A 22,187-nucleotide genomic window follows, 5' to 3' on the forward strand; every position below is an offset into this window, starting at 1 on the left:
CCACCGCCCATTCAGTGTGTGCTAGAGGGATAGAGATAGTGCGTGCCACTGGCTCTCAGAGAAGGAAGTAGTTCCCAATTGCCCTTTCCCCCAGAATTCTACATGTGTTCATTAACAGGTATTTAAAAATGCTAGGTACTCCCATTTACCTCCATGCAGGTCACACTTCTGCAAGAGGCTTTTGTCCTCTCCCATGCTCCTCTCTGGGCTGCCAGACTTTGCAGACTGTCTCTTTTGGAGTTGTGCATCCACCATGCACCCCCCTTCCTCCCCCCCCTCCCCACCCCCGCCACACACACACACAATCTTCTGTGCATTCATAGAAAAAAGAAAAGTTCCTCTCTCCTGTTTCTTGCACTTCTGTTGAGGACAGGCGCTATCCACCGCCCCCTCTCACGTGTTCCATCTCTCTCACAGCAACAGTAGCTTCACTTTGCACCCAGAGGTCATAGCGATGTGCCTCACCTGGCCCAGCCCCACGGGAAACTTCTGCTCTTGTGCTCTGAGTCTGGAGAAGAAAATGCTCAGACAAGGAGCTTGGCCAGGCAGCCTCTCCTGGGGCCTTGCAGAGACCGTGCGTGTTTCCTTCATTGTAATGTCACACTTTAAAATGATTTCTTCTGATTACAATGTTAATGAATTCTTATTGCTGAGAAGTTAGTGAACTCAGAGAGGTATGCAGAGGAAAATTAAATGACCCATAACTTTACCATCTAGTGGTACCTCTCTTGATACTTTGATGAGTAGGGGGATGTTTCAGGCAAGGCATAGCATGGACAAAACAAAGATGTCAGGCAAGGATTGATATTTTGATGTATCCACATGCCATACTTTCCAGAATGTCTAAAGGCAACATGGGAAGTAAGACTAGAAAGGGAGATGGACGTCAGGTCTAGGAGCACTCTGAATATTATTCCAAGGAGTTTGGAATTTGTAAATGGGGCAGTTGAGGCAGCTGAGAGTTTGAGTCAGGGAATGGCATGATGAGGTTGTCTTTGAAGATAATTCTGGAGGAGAAAATAGAAATAGAGGGAGGATATTTAGAAAATAGTCTGAGTGAGAAATGGTAATAAACTGAATAGGAGAAAGTGAAGAAGCAGAGCCAGTGGTGTTCAGATATGTGTGTGGTGGGGACGGGGTGGGGGGGAGAGGGGGAGGGTGGAGGAGGGAATCAACATGACTAAAAGGAAAATTGAAGGGAGGAGAAATAAATATGATCTCAAGTTTTCTATTTTGGGTGTTTCAAAGGATAGCATTCCCTTACATGTGAAAGCAAACACAGAGGCAAGAAATACATTGACAGGTAGTAAGATGATAAATTTAGCTTGGGTCACCTTGAAATTGAGGTGGCAATTAGACATGTTTGGGGAGATTCTGTTACTGTTGCTAATCAAGGTTTGGTGCTTAGCCAAAGAGGTCAAAGCTACAGGTGGAGATTTAGAAGTGAGTTTAGCTGAGGTGGTTGAGTCAGTGTGTGAACTCAAGAAATGTTAGGCAACTAAAAACAGAGGAAAATATAGAACAAAGATTGTGACAGTTCTCCAATTAAGAAGTTGGCAGAAAGGAAAAGTTTGAAAATGAGGAACACAGGAGCCTATGAATAAGAGATGCGGTCTGGAAAACACTTATTTGCAGGCATAAGAGATTGGTTTCCTTCCTGGTGTTTTAAATAATTTTGGTTAACTTGCCCAGCCATCAAATTTCTCATCTGGAATACATATCCCACAAGGACGGGTTTCAGAGATAGTGGCTGTGCAAGTGCTTTGGTAACCATTAGACACACTGCAAGTCGTATATCTTATAATTAGTGTCACAGTGGAGACTTCCAAGATGGGAGAAAGTAGTGTCAGATGCTACAGAGTTTCAAGAAAATGCTTATTTTTAGCACAACTCATTTGATTTGTAATTTAAGGAAGTTGAGTTAAAAGAGTGACTCTGTTCTCTAATCACTTAGAGCAGTATTTCCCAAAGTATGGATCATGTGTCCCAGGCATTACAGGAGGCAGTTTTGGATTTGACACAGACATAAAGTAGAACTGAATCACCTGGTGAGAAAGCCCTTCTCCGTTTCATTTCTCATCGAATCCTTTGGGTTTATGTTAATAGAGAAAGTCTCAGTTGGGGCATATAAGTCTGTCACACCTCACACTAACTACTTTCTGTTTTCAGTAAACTCCTTCAGGTTGTCAACATGATTCAGCTAGAATTTAACAACATCAAATTAACTTTAAGATTACCGTCTAGAATACCTCCTTATTTTGGCAGAGGATACCAGTTTTTTAGTTACAGTAGTGATAGAAAGTTTCTTTTTTTAAAAAAAATATTTTTAAACAAAAAGGTAATTAATTTTTTAAGTACATAATTGTATAGGTGACATACAGATATGGCAAAACCGAGAAAGTGGTATTTTAATGATGGAAGTTTGGAAAATTTAGATTTACTCGAGCCCTTCCTCCTTCTTTTGCTGAGAGTGACTACCTTAGTTCAACCAGGTTGGAACGATGTAGGAAATTTATTCCGGAATATGTGTGTGTGTGTGTGTGTGTTGTGTGTGTGTGTGCATGTGTGTGTGTGTGTGTGTGTGTGTGTGTGATCTTTGGGTCTAGACTTCCAGATCCAGACCCCGTCCTTCCCCTGAGATGTTGTTGGCTCAATTTTTTGAAGCCACTGGACTTTTTTGAATGTTTGTGTCCTGAGGTGTTGCAATGAGAGTGTTAGTTTTAAATGATTACTAGCATTCCTTTGAGAAATAAATTCTATGATTTTTGGAGTTATTAGTAAATAAGCCTATGTTTTCAAATGGATAAAAGTCAGATAAAATATTTTCCCTCTGTAAGCCATTAATATCATGTGTCAATGCCAGAGACTGTTCCCAGACTAACATCCACAGAAAGAAAAACACCAGTGAATTCATTTTCTAATGATGATTCATATTTTGCCTCATTTGTGAAGCTTAGTGATTTCTAGAAGAAATCTCTGCTTTAGTTGGGGCAATTGACTAGAACTGAAAATGAAATTACATGTGAAAATGTGGTTCAGTTCTCTGAGCCTAATGTTTTATGCTAACACCCTACTCTCAAATCAGTAGAGTCATCACTGTCATATCTAATCAATTAAAAAAAGCCCATAAATTTTATTCCTCAGTGTAGCAGCACATCTATAATAATAAAAGCATAATATGCTAATTAGACCAGATGTCCTTCTGGACATCCTTCTGGATGACCTTCTGGACGACCTTCAGGACAAAGCTGCGGTAGGCAGGGGCCGAAGCAGAGGCAGGCAGGCGGTGGGTGGAGGCTGAGGCAGAGGCAGGCAGGCAGCTGGTGGGGCTGAGGCAGAGGCAGCCTCCGCTGTGGCGGGGGCCGAGCCCCTTGCACGAATTTCATGCATTGGGCCTCTAGTAGGTAATGTAAGTCCCTATACTTAAAAAAAGACATCTTCACTCATCTATTTACTAATGTCTTTCCATATTAAAAAAAAACTTTTCCTGGAATAAAGAGAGGGGAGGTGAAGGATTTTCTAACTGGCTGGAAGTCCTCCTAAGTATTATTGTGATTTAACGTTACTCTACATCCTAAGTAATTCTTAAAAATAGAAGCATACCACCTATTTGGAATATAACAATATGGCGACTTTAACCATCAAAAACACAGCCGAGGATCAGGGAGTAATTGAAAAATAGATATAGCATAAGGATAGAAATACACACACATACAGTCTTTGGATCTGAAAAATTTGAGTTTGTTACTGCTTTTTAAAAGTTTCCATATGGACAATTTCTTCTGTATGGGTAATAGTATTTACCACTGTGGTTTTTGAACTATATCATTGTCACTTTTTGCCCTAATGAGGATGATCTTATACAAGCAACTTAACCATTTTAAGATTCTGTTTTCACATCTGAAAAAAAAGGATAATAATAAAAGCCATTGCTCTGGCCAAATTAATGTTTAGATGTAAAATCCTCAGGAGTGTAATAGATACCTCCTAGGACCCTCAATGAGTATTAATTCCTAACACTGCAAAGACACTGTCTGAACAACAGATTAAACGTGCACTTGATTTTGGAAGATCATCTTTTACCGCCCTTTAGAGCCTCTTTCTTTCTCATATTCTCTGTATAATAATAAACTTGATTTCCTGATTTCAATGCTTATAAATAAGAACAGCAGATTAGAAGGTACAAAGGACACCAGGAGGAAACAGACAAAGAGACTGAATAAAATAGAACTAATTTTAAAACCAAAGCTACCTGGTACCATTTGGTATGGGGAAACAGCCTCTTATAACCTCAGAAGTCACTGAAGGATTTTCTATATCACAGAAAGATATACTAGTAAAAAGGGGTATTCTGAATGAAGACCTTGATTTCTCAGGGCTGAGTTAAATGATACATACTTTTAATATGATAGCAACTCTAGTTGCTGCTTATTTTATAAAACATAATGTGCATTTGGGAAGAATTTCAATATGAAAGGAATGAAACTTGAAGTCAATAGTGTTTTGTGCCTTTTCCGGGTAAACCCTTAGCCATCCAAACACTGGGCCATGGCAATGGACTCAGCATCCAGGGGGTTTACTGAAGTATCTTGTGTGACTCCAGCAACTAAGCTAAAGCTCCACACCATCTGTGGACGAAGATAGGCCTTTCTAATCATTTTATGATTTTTGTGCCGATAGCCTTTTCTTTATTTTTCAAGAAAGAGCATTTGACAGAAGTTACTGTGGACGTCAGCAATATCCACTTCCCCCATTCTCTCCCCCAGGACTCTGTGTTAGGACGGTGGACTCAGGCAGGACCCACTGGCTGGTATTCATGGGTGTCACCTTGATTCTCATGGTGTCACCTGTGATTCTCGGGGCAAACATTTGGATTGGGCCTGGCTTACACATTAAAACAAAAGCCCTTTCTAAGTTATACCCATAAGGACAGCACACACATACGTTGGTACAAACTGAAGTACTAACCCATAGTAGACTGACTCAATATTCCACAAATATTTGAGCTAAATGAATGTGAGAGAAGTGAAGAAGTGGGCAATGGCAGCTACCACAGAGAGAGAATATATAGAATCCAGCACCATCAGACGTCAACCCGTCAAATACCAGGGCTGGATTTTTCAAAGAACCAGATAATGCCAGTTTTATGGCCACTAATAACATTTCAGTTATATAAACAAAGATAAAGAGTAATAAAAAATAAATTCTGCTTCGCGGTGTAATCTGATTGCCAACAGGGTTCAGAAACAAGCTTTCTCGTTGTGCACGTGGCGTTGTATAATGGACCAGTGATCATTCTGCAGGCCCCTCCCCAACCTTCCATTTCCCTTTTATGGACAGTCCTTAGTTCTGCCAGATCCATAAACTATTCCAGGGAGGCAGGTTAAAGCCCTTTGATTGTGCCTCTGGTAGTTAATGCACCAAATGGTCTTTAGGGGCATTTCATAGTGTGCTCTGCAGCTAATCAGAGTGCCTTGGCCCAGTGATTTCCTACCTCTGTGCTTTCCACATGTTTAAGGGCTCAGTTCAAATACCAGGCCCGCCGACTTCTGGAGAGACACGACAGAGCCCAGCTCTGAGTGGGGTGTCTGCTTTAAACAGAGATTTTCCAAAGGATATCCTGGTGTAGATAAATCATTTCATTAGGCCAGGTTCACTCTGCAAACCAGGAAGCAGAGTGCCTGCCGTGTAGGAAAACTCCGATAAACTTGTTATGGCTGTCCTCTGAGCACTTGTAAATATTGTTGTCCGTGTCTTTTATATAGGCTCCTTCGAGATTGTATTTAAACACTGACAGGTTCATTATGTGTTTTAAAGCTTTGTTTATTGAGAGCTGATAGCAGAGTTGCAAATATGAGTCCTTTCCATATTGCAATGACATTTTTTTTCTTCCAAATGTCTCCCCTAGTTGATCACTCCCCATGCCATCCGCGTGCAGACCCCTCCTCGGCACATCCCTGGCGTTGTAGAAGTCACACTGTCCTACAAATCCAAACAGTTCTGCAAAGGGACTCCGGGAAGGTTCATTTACACAGGTAAGAACCACTGCAGGGGTGAGCACCGGGCTGCCTTGGCCTCGTGGGTCTTTCACTTGATCTTGTATGTATAAGTGTGTATTTTTTTGAACTCTAGTTTCTGTTAAGAACTGTTTTCTTTCTCTATTTCACCATATGCATGACCAAATGAGTTGCTGCTATTATTATTATTGTTATTATTATTAATTATTATGAATTCACCTGGGTGGCCATGTTGAATGACAGGATCCGTCAAAATAATGGGTTGGATTCCTTAAGAAGCAGAATGAGAAATAAAGGAAGGGGGAAAGGCCCTCTCTGGATGATACACCATCCGTGCTGGGGTTGGCTTGCTTTATGGAGTACGGATGTGCTTTAAAGAACAGTGCGACTTTCTTCCAATCTGGGCACAGCTTTTGTACTGTAGACAGTTGGTAGTTTGCACATTAACTTCTGTGTTGGTGCTTTGTTTCCCTGTAAGCTGCAGTTGGCATGCGGATCTGCCTAGTGGTAAGAAGCTAGGGTTACAGGTGGGAGGTGAGTTCCCTCCCATCGGTGGAGAGAAGCAGGCAGGTTCTCTATGGAAATACACTGAGTGCATGGTCTGAGTGCCCACTGTGCACTTTCAGAGATCTTCGGATTGTGCTGTGCAAACTGGACACGCAGGGATCTGTTTGCAACTCAGATTTTGATTCAGTAGCTCTGGGTGGGGGACCTGAGAGTCTGCATTCTGACAAGCTCCTGGGTGTGGCTGCTGCTGCTGGTCCAAAGACTACAGTGGGACTCATGTACCCCCTGATTCGTAGTAGTCATCCCTGCATAGCTGTCTCCAGGAAGTGGTCCCATGTTTCTGCCTTCATTCAATAAAGGACCAGTGCAGTCTGTTAACACATCCTAATTATAACCATACAATTCAATAGACACATTTTATTTTGCTGTGGCATTTTACCTCAAAGCATCTTACCTTTTGTATTTAAATACCAGGAACAAAATCAACCATGCTTCTTAGTGTCTGTCTCTCTTTCTCTTTCTTTCCCCAACCCCCTCAAAATTATAAAAACAATTAATGTATCCTGACCCTTGGAAATGCCTCCCAGCCCTTTAAACAAAATGCAGGTTTGGTGCCTGCTTGACGATTAGTTTTAGTTAATTGAAAATTATAGGATTGACCCAAGAGGAAAATTTTGTTTGCACTCCAATCACTTTTACAAATTAAGGAAAATTACCACAATTTTGTTTAGCTAAGGTTTCACACTGAGTTCAAGAAATTAGCTCAGCCATCCCAACAAAGTCAGCACTTTGTTAGTGAGCACTTGAAAAAATAATAGTCTATCTGGAGTTTTGTGGTGTATACAAACGAAGCATAGAGAAAGCGACGATGCTTTATAGAAGTAGGCCAAGTGTTTTTAATTAGGCTCATTGGTTCAGCGTAAGTTTTGAAGAACAATCAAACTAGCAGATTAGCTGTTTCTTTTAAAGCTAGGATTTCTTGCCATTCATTTTTCCCATGAGAACTTCCACATAGCACTACTTTTTTTTTTTTTTACAAGCCTCATTATGGGCCTGCAGGAAAAGGACCAATTGCAACTTCTGATACTGTAACATTCCCCACCATCATTCCGATGGGTGGGAGTTTTTCACAATGTTCCTCGCTGAACTCGGTGTTCTGGAACATATTACAAAACCACAGAGGCCAAATGTTTTCTCTGAGGAGTTTGGACTCTGCTTTTGGCCGAAAACATTTAGGCCTCGCTGGCTGCTTATTTACTCTGCTATTAAGAACAAGAAAAGGAGAAGAAAATGTCGTGTGGTGGGAGGTACGAGAGGCAATCAGGCATGATTCCGCCTTGGTGACAACGTCCCTGCCCATTAATGGTTCCATTTTGTGGTCAGGTCTCATTTAGAAGAAATTATTTTTAATCAGTGTTCAACAAAATATCCCCTTGAGCCACCTGGCCATAAAGTTTTTTTTTTTTAATCATCCCCATTAAATTACTTAACTTCTCAAAAGAAAATAGCTAGGGACCCATCATTATTTGGAATTTTTTTTTAACCATTTAAAAAAATTGCCATCAATTTAAGAAATCACATCTTGGAAAACCCGTATCAGAGGGGAATTAAGATCAAAGGTAAAAGTGGCATATTTGCCAGTCTAACAAAGTTAAGGATAAGAGGGAGAAATCCTGGGTGTGTGTGTACACTTGTAAATGTACAAGAAATGTAAAGTATAAAAAATACTTCTGCTGGCCTCAGACTGTGGGCAATAGACAAGAAGACTTCGTTTTATCAGCATTCTAGGAGAGAGTCTAACCTCTCCCCATGTGGCAAAAAGAAAAATTTGAAGAAATTGGCATGAAAACGTCCCCACTGATGTAGTTGGCTGTTAACAGTCACGGTGATATTATCCTTTCTAACAAAAGGGAATCTCTGTTAAAGGCTGAGCTATACATGGGCCTCTTGATCATTAGCATGAAATGCCTGTACCCAGGGTCACTTGTTCATGGTGGTGCTCCCAGCTCCTGTGACTCTCTCAGTTTACCTCTCTGCTTGCCACCGCTCACTAGTGAAGGCATAGAGGAGGGTGGGAAAACCCCTCCTCTGTTCATTGTATGAGAGCACAGGTCATTGCAAATGTTAGCCCTCTTCTTCCCTCCACCCACAGAAGCTCACACTTCATTTTCTTGAACATCCACAGTGTTTCAAGATGTGAGAGTTGGTTTTCTGCATGGGGAGCCAGCCCTCCTGTTTCATAATGGAATGTCACTTGGAATTTTTTCCTTAAAAAAGAAAAAAATCCTAAGACTTAAAAATAACAACCCAAACTGAGGCACAGTTGCTGTTTTCTGAGCGTGTGTGAGAGGGTTTGGGTGTATAGATGTGGAAGTCTCTGAAAATTCATAATCGTTGAGAGAGAGAGAGAGAGAGGGAGGAACAGCATGGCCTAATCTATGCAAATAGAGGCAGACTTTTTGAGGAGGGAGGGAAGGATTTGACTAAACACAGATTGCCTGCAAGCTGGCTCCACTTGTAAGGACTGTGAGCGCACCCTCCATCCTCGTTCTTCAGCCCAGGGACATGTGAGGGATGCTTAGCTGCCAGATGTGTGGGTCTCCTGTGGTTGCCCAATCAGAGCGCAGGGCAAAGTGAATCCCAACTTTATTAGACCAGAGAAGCTCAACAGCACTTTCCCAGTCTTCTTTGTTGTGGCCAGTTATTCTTACGGAAACCCAGGGCAAGGCTGACTTTAAATGCTCAATGTTTTCTAATAGAAGGAAGCAAACACCCTTTCCAACCACAGGACTGTTTTCAAAGCCCTCCCTCTAATCGGGTTTCTGGTCAGTCGGTCCAAGAGGAAGCAAACCTCCCATAAACCCCCAGTGCCATGGAAGGGGGTCTTCCCAGAGCCTTTGTTATTCTCCCAGCTTGTTTTCCTACAATTGTGACATCTTTAAGAGACTTGGATCTTGTAGGATTGTAATCTCTCTGGCTAAACTTTAAGTAATCTTTGGAGCTGACAAAAGACTCTTAGGAGCCTTTAGCTGCTTCTTCAAAGTTCTTAGAATTGGTTTTCCTGTTAAGAAGTGGCCAAATCCAAAGGCAGTTTTTACTTCATCCAGTTATTTCTCTATTGGAGAGGCTGCTACCTTTAGGGAAAATGTAGCTGGACAAATGGGCCACTGGGACAAGGTTCGACCGGCTTAGGTGTGCACGAAGAGCTGAATACTGCCTGCTCCCCGCAACGTTGGAGAAAGCCCCAAGGATAATAATCTAACCGCTCAGATGTTTGGTTAGATCACTCAGACTATTTCAACCTCCAGGTTCTCCCATTCTTAACATTGTTCACCAAACTTCCTGTCCCTGTGGAAGGACTGAACCAAATCCCTATATATTAGTCTCAGAATTAACTTTGAAAAAAATTCTTCCTGGAAATGTTTCCTGTTTGTACCTCATGCCCAAAATAACTGCATATAGAAGGGCCATTGTATTGTAGCTGAATCTGCTGTGAAACTCAATGACATGCTTGCGTGTCTTTCAAGTTTTCCTTTTTTCTCTCCATTCCTCTTGTGTTCTCCCTCTTCCCCCTCCCTCTCTCCCCCCTTTTCATTTTATTCCCCCCATTCTTTCCTCCCTCACTTCCAAGGATATGTTACAACATAGTGATTGATTCTAGGGTTCAAGAGATCATAGGTGTAGATTCAACTCTCAAACTCTACCACTTACTAGAGAGGTTATGTTGGGGACATTGATGGCTCTGCACCACAATCACCTCATCTTTACAAGGGAATCATACTTTACTGGGGTTGTTTAGTATCAGAGGAATGTATGTAAAGTACCCAGCATGAGCTAGCATGAGCACCTAGCCAGATGTTGGGTGTTTGCTTTAATGACTGATGGCCATCATTATTATTCATTCATTCCTTGCCGAGTCCCTACCATGGCGTAAATGTTTTTCATGTATTGTTTATCTTCTCCAGCATTTCCCTAGAGGTCTAAGAAATGTCCTTGAGGACTTGTAGTAACAATACTGTAGGCATCAGGAAATTAAAGAAACAAGTAATGCCAATCAACCACAAACAAAAAGAGCAAACTATACATAAGGTAACAAGAAAAAGATTTATAAATGTGAATACAAGAATTTTGATAGACCAACCATTTTCTCAGGAATGGCCTCAAGAAAGACATGTTATAATAAGGCAGCCCTGATTCGTCAAGTTTTCTGATGTTTGTTTTTCAGGAACAACACACACCTGTTCTCTTGTTTCCTACCCCTAAACTCCTACCCCTCCTCTGGAGGTCACAGCAACATGGATATAGTCGATCCCCAGACCCCTTCAAAGGTGTTTAAGTTTTTGAGGAAACGCCATACTGTTTTCCACAGTGGTTCCACCAGCAGTATAAGAGGGTTCCCTTTTCTCCGTATCCTCGTATCCTCGTATCCTCGCCAGCACTTGTCCTTTGTTGATTTGTTGATGATAGTCATTCTGACAGGTGTGAGATGGTACCTCATTGTCATTTTGATTTGCATCTCTCAGATGATTAGTGACTTTGAGCATGTTTTCATAGGTCTCTTGGCCTTCTGTATGTACTCTTTTGAAAGTGTCTATTTAGGCCCCTTGCCCATTTTTTGATTGGATTGTTTATCTTCCTTTTGTTAGGTTGTATGAGTTCCCTATAAATTTTGAAGATTAAACCCTTATCAGTGATAACATTGGCAAATACGTTCTCCCATGCAGTGGGCTTTCTTATTGCTTTGTTGATGGCTTCTTTTGCTGTGCAGGAGCTTTTTATTTTGATATAGTCCCATTTGTTTATTTTCTCCTTAGTTTCTATTGACCTAGGAGCTGTATCAGTAAATGTCTGCAGCAAATGTCTGCCATTTTGCTGCCCATGGCTTCTTCTAAGATTTTTATGGTTTCCCATCTTATGTTTAAGTCTTTAATCCATTTAGAGTTTATTTTTGTGTATGGTGTAAGTTGGTGGTCCAGTTTCATCTTTTTGCATGTATCTGTCCAATTTTCCCAACACCATTTATTGAAGAGATTGTCTTGACTCCATTTTATGTTCTTGCCTCCTTTGTCAAATATTAATTGAACATAATGGCTTGGGTTGATTTCTGGGTTCTCTGTTCTGTTCCATTGGTTTCATGTCTGTTCTTGTGCCAGAACCAGACAGTTTTGAGAGCAGTGGCTTTGTAGTATAGCTTGATATCTGGTATTGTAATCTCTCCAACTTTGTCCTTCTTTCTCAAGATTGCTGCAGCTATTTGGGTCTTTTTTTTTTAAATTCCAGATGAATTTTGGAGAGTTTATTCTAGGTCTTGAAGTATGTGCTGTTGGTATTTTAATGGGGATTGCATTGAATCCATAGATTGCTTTGGGTAGTATGGACATTTTAATGATGTTGATTCTATCATTTCATGAACATGGTATATTCTTCCATTTGTTTATGTCTTCCAAAATGAGGATATTATAACAGCACCTGCATCTAAGGAAAAGATTCATCAATGTAAATACACTCCTGACAGTGTGTGGGACAGAGCTCCCTTAAAGACACTCAAAAAGAAGGAAGCAGACAATGGAATGTCTTTTTTGAAAATCCAAAGATTTGGTAATTACAGCACATTTTTATTGGTATTAAATATGTCCCAACTTTCATGTGATTAAAGAAATTGTTTCTTTCTAGGTATTAGAGTAGGAATCAAAAGACCTGGGTTCTAATTCTGTTTTACTACTTTCTTTTGTTACTTCTCACAAATATTTGTGGATTGCCTGTTCTATTCTAGGCAATGATTTAAACCAGTTCTAGGCAATTTTTTAGAACTGTATCGAGCAAAACCAGACATAGTCCCTGTTTTTATTGATCTTATAGTCTATGAGGGAACACGGACATTCATAAGTTTACTATTTCAAATCTGGTGAGTGCCCAGAAAAATAGGTAAAGAGTTTCAGACAAGCATAAAACAAAGGAACTCCAACTGATCAGTTAGAGATTTTCTTTCAGGTAAAGATGCATGAGCTCCAGTTTGAAGGATGACTAAGAATTAACCTGGCCATCAGAGAAGGGTTGGGTAGAAAGGGTAGGGTTGGGAAAAGAGAATAAGTGTTCTAGCAGAAAGGAGCATGTAAGGAAGCATTGAATGGCAGTAAATGTGACATCTTGGAAGGCTGTAAGAATTCCAGGGAGGCTGAAACATCAAAAGAGAGAATAGCAAGCGAGAAGCCTGGAGAAGTAGTTGGGGACAAGCCAATGCAAAGCCTTGTAAGCCATGGGGAGGAGTTAAGTTGTCATCTTAGGAGCAGTGGGCAGTCCTTGAAGTGTCATAAATGACAGGTGGACATGACCCTATTTTCACGTGGGGGAGAAAAAACTGGCTGAATGGAGCATAGGAAACCAGAATGGATGTTGGTAGATTTGTTGGGAGGCCATTGCAGTTGTCTGAGAAAGGGACTTGGTGACTTTAATTTGGATGATAATGGCTGGAGATGGCATAAAGTGAGAAGATTCAGGAGGTATTTAAGAGGAAAAATGCACAGGACGTGGAGATGGGTTGGATGAGGAGGTAAGGAAGACAGCAAGCTTAGGCTACCAGAGTTTTGGCTTCCTCTGCTTAATAGATGGTGGGGACGTTCCTCCTCTGGGTGTCCCAAGGGTCTTGTATCAATGAAAGAATGGGCATGAACACGTTTTAACACATATGTTAATTGTTGTAAAGACATAACTAAGCACATAGGGAGAATTGGGGGAAAGAAGGCAAGCATTGTTTTCTTTTCTATCAGATCATTTTCATTTGGGATTCAGCTGAATGAAGGCTGTGCAATGAACACTTGACTAGCAAGCAGTTCTGCCTTAGTGGTGTCCTAATTGGAAGAGACCCAGGAAGAAAGAAAAATTAACAGGCTGCTCCTGTCCACATGTCTTGAATATTACTCCAAATGAGCCATTTACACACAAAGAAAAGAATTCAAGGCAGAGGGAATGTTTATTCTCTGTGCTTTTGTGATTCAAAGGGTAGGTCCCAAGCCTCTTCTCTGCTGAAGGGAGTTCTTTTTTTTCACAAAATATGATTGCTTCTGATCTGATGTATGTCAGTATGATGGGTGACCCTGAACCCCCTGGCATTTGTAAAATTAAGCACTGTTGGTGCCACAATGGGTACAACAGCAACAAGAATCTCTAAAAGTCCATTGTACTTCTATGACATCTGTAAAATGAAAGCCGTTCCTGCAAAGAATAAGGCTGGTCTGAAGGAGGCACATTATTTTGCATATTTTATGTACATACTTTCCAAGAAATATGACCTTTATTTCCTATTTGGAGTGGAGTGTAATCAGAACTTGAGTAGCTAGTGTAACAGGATCATTAAAAGGGATATTTTCACTGACATTAGAGGTCTAAATGGCCACTAGGCCTTATATACAACCTTGGCTTTTTCCTGTCTACCCGGAGTTAATAAGTGATAAGGCTGGGAGAGAGATAAATCACAGAAATCCCTGTCCAAAGAAAACATATTGACTACAGCCAAGCAAATAACAGACCATAACCAACGGTCCCATTCATCATTCATGTAATAGGGATATAAAGTATTTCCTACCAATGAAACCGTATAGAAGGAAAGGCAGATAAGCTTCCCCAATCTAAGACATGTGATTTGGTTATTAAGGGACATGAACTATTTGTCACATGGCTTTAATCTTTAAGATGTGTTGCCATTTCTAAACTATAAATTTCTGGTCAGGGATTAGAAAGCTATTAACAATAAAGGTAGAAACTGAGCTTTATATGTATTCTTGCCAACGTAATGCAATACTATAAAGTCTTGAACCTCTAATCTCTTTAGCATGATATAACATGATTTGGTTTTCTAAGCCAATAAACTATTTGGGGATTTTCAAAGCTTTTGTTTTTATTTTTTTTATCCAGTATCATGATAAATTAACCCTTCAGTTTTTAAATTATATATGTTGAAACTTTCTCTAAGATCCTAGGGATGACAGGTGGGGGTGGGGAGGGAGCCTAAACTAAATTTCTTTTCTTTTTCCCCCCTCCTTTCCTGAGATGTATTCCAAATGTTTGATGGAGGATTGTTTTCTGTCTTATTTGTTCATGTTTGCAGAGGTATGGATGCTGGTCTTTCTGTTCATTGTTAACTAAGTGATGTGGCGCCCACTAGAGTATTACAACTCGCTTTTCTTTCTTTATGGCAAAATAGTCCATACTGATTTCAGATAAATTAGAAAGCATCAATAGAAAGTAATTGAAATAGTAAAAGTGCCCACATTTCTACCAATTCTTTAAACATAAACACTCAATAAATATTACATTATTAATATGAATTTTAATGGCACATATCTTGTCTTTTTTTCTATGCATGTATCTGCCTCATTACTAAAATAGGGTGATTTATTACATAATACTAATTTGGGGTTTTTTTCCACTTAACAATGTATCATAAGCACCAGGACATTATGAATTTAAAACAATTTTGGTCTTGAATAATCATTTTACATCTCAGCATAATCTTATAATGAGATATATCCTTATTTTCTTGTTAAAGCGTAAATACCTTGAATTGGGGTTCTTGTCTCTTTTTATTCCTGGGAACTTACAACACAGGGTCATTAATCCTTTACTCACATTCTTTGGGGGCCACATTGGTCAGAATTCATCAGCCATGCCCAACTGAGTGAGCCTAGGTAGCTCTGAGGGCTGATGTCTCAGAGGTTGGGACCAGCTCCTAAGCCTTCATGCACCTACAGCGTGGAGCCATTTGTTTTCATCCTGAACCACCTCTGGAGGGTCAATGACATCCATAAGTTGCCCCCTTGCTCCGTGAAGCAGTACTGTTCTTTCCATAACAAAAATGGGAACTCATCTAATATGCTTAACGTATATGCAACTTAATCAGGTCAAAAATTACAGCAGTGGGCAGGTAAATTTAGGATACTCCCTGAACCACCCTCCCCAGGAGATGAGCATGTCCCACTAGCATTCTGAGCTCCTGTCTTCTCTCTCCTTTGTTGATCGGTTTTCCACTCCAGTGGCCTTTCAACTGTCTTCCCTGACTTTTATCCTGTTTCCTCCTATTCCACACTTTTTATTTACACTGTCTCCTCTCAGTCTTCTTCCTCTTTGCATCACTGAGATGTAAAACATGTTTCCCCTGAGAATCTTTGTACTGCGGGCTTTATTATTGCATTACGTTGGCATCATGTAAAGACAGGAAAACTTAGAAAGGTGAGTGACTCCTTCACGGTTACGTAGTTATAAGTGGAGGAGCCAGGATTTGGACGCTGGCTGAAGGAGACCGGAGTCCACACTGTGGTAAACCTCTTGGGATGCTACTTTAGCTCATTCAATTTTTGGAATTAGGTGACTCCCTCGAATTAGAGTGTTGGTGATGGTAGAGTGTGGGTATTTTTAGGATATGTCAGGTCTGACAGAACAGGGGCTACATATTTTTACCAAATCCTATCCTTGTGAACATAATGCATATTTGTGTAGAAAATGTTAAAAATACAGAAAAGTGTGAACAGATCCGTTATTCTACCCTGTGAGAAAATCACTGTTAGTATTTTTAGTACTTCTTTAAATATTTTCTTTGTGTGCTCTCATGTCCTTTTATCAGAGTGAATCACAGTGTGTTTATGTAAGTTTGTGTCCTGTTTTGCAATTTAAATGATAAAATAAACATTTCATCTGTTAGTTCAAATTCTTCCTAAATACATTTTAGTAGGTATATTATAGTTCATCTTATGGCTGCATCATAATTTACTTACTCATTCACCGATCATTGGATAGCAACATCTTTCCTCTCATAGAACTTTTCACATCATATATGCCAGCATAGGGCATGATTTTGCATATGTGTTCTCCATTTTCCTAATGAAAAGTTTTTATGTTTTAAGGCCAAGGTAACCATATACATATTTATAGAGAGTACTGAATTGTCAAATGTCTACTTTAATATTTTACATATTATTTTAGTTACACATTTAAAATCATCACATAATTTACAATATTTACAAGTGCAGTTGGCCCTGGAACAACACAGGTTTGAGCTTTGAGGATTCACTTATATGGGGATTCCTGGTATAAGTAGACTTGTGCAGTTCAAATTCATGTTGTTCAAGGGTTCAAGATCCACAGTTGGGAACTCACATATGTGGAGGGCCCACTTAAGTTACACTCAGATTTAGAGTGTGCGGGGAATTGGCACCCCTAGCAACCACGTTGTTCAAGTGTCAACCAGATAACTTTTTCCACTTTTAGGCTTTACACTTTATAGCCATCCTCATTTTTTTGAAAAAAATCAGAACCAGAGCAATTTTTAACCCCTTCATATTATCTTTGAGATTGTTTGTGATGTTGCTCTTACTGAGTATGCATCATGCTTTCCCTGGAAATTTCATCCTAAGCCATAAGTAACCATTTGCTTTATTTAAATCTCCAAACACAACCATTTTCAGCAATGTTTTAAAAACTGATCTTGGAAAGGCTTATTTTGAGGAACGTTTGTACTGGTGAGAAGCCAATGTCCTAGTAAAAATTACTCTCTTTATGTCAATTTTCTATTCTTCCTTTTTGTTTTGACTAACTTCTTCAGCTGACCTCTGTAAGCATCCCCAAACCACCATCCATCATGATTGTTTTATGCTCCAAACAGTACTTAGTTTTAAAAAGATAATTGGGAAAGCACATTGTCATAGGAGATACTTTAAAATTGTTCAAACATATAACAAGGGAACTATTTTTGTGAGATGGATATTCTTTTTCTATATATTTCAGGACATTGATGTTTCTTTCTGGCCAGTGGGTCATACGCCATATGCAATCATGAGTACAAATTGAATACAATACCACATGGTATTTTTGACTTGAATAAAAGTATGCTCATTTTCTTAAGCGGGCCTCATATAATTCAGGGCACTGAAAGTACAGGTGGAAACATCTCGTTAATGTCCGATTGGAGAATTGCAGCCAGACCTCTCTATGGTGGTTAGGGTGTGGAGAGAAGCTGGGGCTCCCTACATTGTGGCAGAAACAACAGAAGAGCAGACTTCCCCTTGTACCCACTGCTCTTCAGCCTGAAATGTAATTGTTCATCTTTTTCCTGTGAACATAAACTGTGGTTCACTTCTTACATCATGGGTGGAAGGCCTGACCGGCTGGGCAGAGCCACCTGGGATCCGCCTGTGGTTAGCTTCAGGAAGTCCCAACCCCTGGTTACTATGGAGTTAATTTAGGCCTTTGTTTAATGTCACAATGTATTCACATTTAAATATCTGCACAGAATAAAGGCTTCCTAGTCATTATACACATGTGTATTGTTTCCTTTTAGTGTTAACTGATTTTTAAAAAAAATATTCACTGAGTCCAGGCTGACTGTGTGAGGCTATTGGGAGGTTTGGGTGGAGGAACGTGTCTCTGGAGAATTTGCTGTGAGCGAGCTTGTAGGTCTTGTACTTCCGTTTCTTCAAGTCTAGAAAAATGAAACATGTGCACTGTTTAGCTCGGAAGGTGGAGGAAGATCTTCTAAAGGCTTGGAAATTTCACTTAATAAAATTATTAGCATCAAATCGAAAACATTACTGTGACTTGTCAGAACGTTATATGTGAAGAGCCACAGTACAGGCCTGGCTGTTCAGCCTCTGTGTGCCTTGTCTTTGTGCCGTGCCTATGCAGTTAAGTAAAAATACTTTAATGAAGTCTTTACAGTTGACCAAGTCTTTTCTATCCAATTTTTTTGTGTGTGTTTGTTTACCTGTGAGGTAGGAAGGACAAGCATTTTTAGCCCCATTTTCAAGTGTGAAAAATGAGTTTTAGAGAAAAGTAGTGAGGTGGTTCATTTCAAGTCATTTAGGTCATCACATGGTGATGGGTCTGACATCAGATCTCTATTATACCGAATAATTGATTATACTTAATGGCATCTCATATTTTTAATCTACAAAATGGACTTACCCTACTTTTACTCTTTTTTAAATTTTTTTATGGACATTCATTAGATTGGGGGTTTCTAGAGTCTTTGGCTGCCTCCTTGGCATTGATGCCTGGGTTACATGTAACACTGTTATTTTTAGCACTTACCACTAGTTGATATGATCTAAATTATTTCTGTGTTCCCTTGTGTGTATAGTCTGTCTCTCACTAGAATATAAGCTCCATGGTGAGTCCAGTCTGTTCACCACTGTATTCTCAGGGCCAGTACAGTGCTTACTGAAAAGAGGGAACACTCAATACTGATCAATCAAATCAATGAATGGAAGAAAGTCTGAAGGTATTATTGAAAAATTTGGCCACAAATTTATGGGATGTGAGCCTTAAAGATAACCTAATTACCCAGGTAGCTGATGCCTTTACAGATGATAAAAACTAGGCTTCCAAAGTTTAAAAACTTGGCTGACGCCATTTGGCTGGTGGTAGATCTTTATACCTGAGTCTTTTTCTTTGACTGATCAGCAGAAGGCTTATCTCCACACTGTGTATATTCCCTGTGGGCTCCCTTAGTTGTAGAGGAACTGTATAGCTATAGATTCTGGAGTCAAGACAGACCCCCAATTTGAATCCTGGCTCAGTCCATTTCTAGCTTGTGTCGTAACCCACTGGGGACTCTGTTTCCTCATCTGTATAATGGGGATGATACTCTCTCATAGGCTTGCTGAGAGGATTCCATTAGATAATGCATGTGAAAAGCTTAGCTCAATGCATGGCATATAGTAAGAGCTCAGTTAGTGGTGAGTCTTATTTAAAAAGGATTCGAGAGAACAGACTCCTGAAAGTCTGAATTTTAGAGATGAAAAGGCCCTCAGAGGTAGCCTGGACCAATCATACCATTCTGTAGAGGAGGTAACTGAAGCTTTCTCACACCAACACATGATTGATTTATATCCAGAACCAGAAAAAATCATATATAAATGGATTTGCTAATTATCTTGTCAATGGACTTCGAAATACACAAATATATGAAGACATCGGATTTTTGCATGTATACGGAAATCATCTAACCAACATCACCATGGTTATTTGGGAGGCTCCTCTTGAATTATTTCAGGTCATTAATTTGAGTAGACTCTCAAGGAAAGAGTGAGACAGTAGAGAAGGCTTAATTCCTTGGCCCTCCAGTATGTGACCTGTTAAAAATAAAGTGTCACCTATCTTCTTGTTCTGATCTGTCTACTTCTCGTGTTTTCCTGTTGACAAAAAGAGGAGCTTTTCTTCACTTCTGAGTACATCAAAGTTCAACAGAAGAGTCAGGTGCCATTTTCACTAACAGGGAAGTGGAGTCATGGATTTAAGGACATTTCCTTCATCCTATCTTTTTGTCAAAGTCCAGTATAAGAGCAGGACATCAGTCAGACCCCAGCAAGCTGCTGGGAGACCTCCTCCCAAGGTCCAGGAAAGAGAAGGACTTGGTGGGATCCCCCTTAACACAGTGTCCCCAGCCACACTCTCCAGTCTAGCACCTGTGGGGGCGAGTTGGATATTTCCTCTTGGCCGCAGGGCTCTGGGGACTCTACATTCTGCCTTTGAGCCTCAGTGCCCTGCAGTGTGATAGGCATGGCTGCACTTACAGTAGTGACCTTCCTCTTAGTGAATTTGGAAGCAAAATCATCATCCTCAGGGGCAGTGAGAGAGAGAGATAATTGCAAGATGATGGTGACCAGGAACAAGATTAAGACGTGTCCGGGGAGAGGTCTCTGCTGTGTGCCTGGCACAGTGAGGTGTCTGCTGCCCACTGGCTGGCAGTGAATGAATGCATGAAGTGTTGTCAGGCCTGCCCTGCAGCTACCTGTGTGGAAGGTATCACTGTATCAATGGCATATCCCAATTCATAAAAAAAGCATATCTTGTAAGTGGGTTCTGCTTTAAACCTTACTTGGTGCTTGTGTTAGAATTCAAATAAAAGAGATTTTTTTTCAGACCTTCCTAAAAGGGCTCTCAATTGTTGGTGAAAAGCAATAATAATAATAATAATAATAATAATAATAATAATAATAATAAAAGGCCAGTTGTCCATTGTTACTACATCTAAATGTAATGAGTGGAGTAAAAGTAAAATATATTAATTCCACTTTTCTAACTGTAGCTAATTAAGGGTAGCTCATTTAAAAACAGACCTAATTTAACCACTAATATAAGTATTCAATTAGAGTTGTTCCCACTGCTTTCTTCTCCTCAGAATCTTTTTCATATACTTACATCTGATGCAGTCATAGTGTGAATCCTTCTAAGGGCCCAGGTTATAATGGAAAAGAGGTTTTAGGGCTTCATAATTGCCCAAATTAAATAATATGGACGTAAATGGAGGTTTGAGTTTAAATTGTACCCTGCAATGCTATAAGGAATTGAGTCCCTATATTCTGATACCTACTGGCCAATCAGAATGAAATGCTCCCCATTTTATTCTATACCACTTAGCATAGTTTATTGCAATATTAAGTACAAGTTACAAGAAGCACATTGTTGTTTAAGACTCATTGATTTAAGCAGAACTATTCTTATAAAGTTTCGTAGGCTTTTACATAAAAAGAGAAGAGCCCATATAAAATTATAAAATCTTAATGCAATATAACAGCCTATAATATAATATTCTCCCATTTTCTAAAGAAGCCATCAAAAAAAATTTTAATGAGTTTATTAGAACCACTGTTTGTGAATTCTGGGATGTCCTGTCTAATTAGACTTAATGGATTTAAGCATTTCTCTAATGAAATCTGTAGCTTAACTCACCCGGGGTTATATTCCTTGTGCCCCTGTCCTTAAAGTGATTTTACTTTATTTTTATTTGGGGTGGCATTAAAAAGAAATGAAAGACTATGATTCTGCCTCATTCTCAGATGGATATAGTGAAAAATACAGTGCTTATTATGAAGTTAATGTGAATTACCATGTAATTACCACTGGCTGCACTGTAATGATTATTTAGTTACCACTGAGCATTCTCTGCCAAGTAACACACATTATTTCATAGGAAGCATAGAATTAACTCAAGTCATCCCGGAACTCACGGAGGGAGCATATTCCCGATCTCTTTCCTTAAGTGTTGGCGCTGCTAATGTTAACATCTAAATAATCAGGCTCGGAGCAAAGCGACAACCGAACAGGGTATGAGTTTACATGATTTGATTTGCGGATGTTTTAAACACTTAGCAGGAGAGAGCTAGAGAGAAGCCAATTAAATCTCTCCAAGGTGCATAGAGTTATCTCCTTTGTGAGAAACAATTTAAGGGGATTGCATTGGCTCTTTAACTGGAGGAGAGAAGCAGCATTAGGAATGAAATTTCAGATGCAAAGTGCTGATCAATCGTGCCTCCTTTCGCGTTTTTCAGCTTGGTGCTGCTATTTGAAAGGATTTGCACTTTTATTTTGCAAGCCCAGGGTTCTGTTCAACTTTTTCTCCACGAAGTGTTCCTTTGGCTATTGATTACGGTGTGCCTCGCTTAGAGTAAAACAAAAACAAAAACAAAAAACATGTCAGAACACCCCGTCCCTTTCAGACACTGCATCTTATTTAGTGTACCGGAATTCCCAGTTTAAAGTAATCACAAAATTTATGGAGAAACGGATAAAAAAGGTTGTAAAATATCGATTGGGGGAAAATAATAACACAACTCATCTATAATAAGAAGAAAAATGAAGCAATAATTCAGGGGGTATCGAGCGGTTTGCTGC

General features: G+C 39.8%; 1 protein-coding gene across 2 annotated transcripts in view; it reads left to right on the plus strand.

Moving 5' to 3' along the window:
• Positions 1–22,187, plus strand: part of EBF1 (early B cell factor 1) — a 385,315-nt gene that overhangs the window by 297,072 nt on the left and 66,056 nt on the right. For both annotated transcript variants that reach the window (XR_002829372.1, XM_006089069.3), the window contains exon 10: positions 5,909–6,035. Coding sequence is in view for 1 of the 2 variants with exons in the window: in XM_006089069.3 (XP_006089131.1) it covers positions 5,909–6,035 (127 nt within the window). In the remaining variant the exon portion in view is untranslated. The remainder of the gene's footprint in view (positions 1–5,908; positions 6,036–22,187) is intronic.

Source organism: Myotis lucifugus, unplaced genomic scaffold, assembly GCF_000147115.1.
Source record: "Myotis lucifugus unplaced genomic scaffold, Myoluc2.0 scaffold_56, whole genome shotgun sequence".
Classification (NCBI taxonomy): Eukaryota; Metazoa; Chordata; class Mammalia; order Chiroptera; family Vespertilionidae; genus Myotis; species Myotis lucifugus.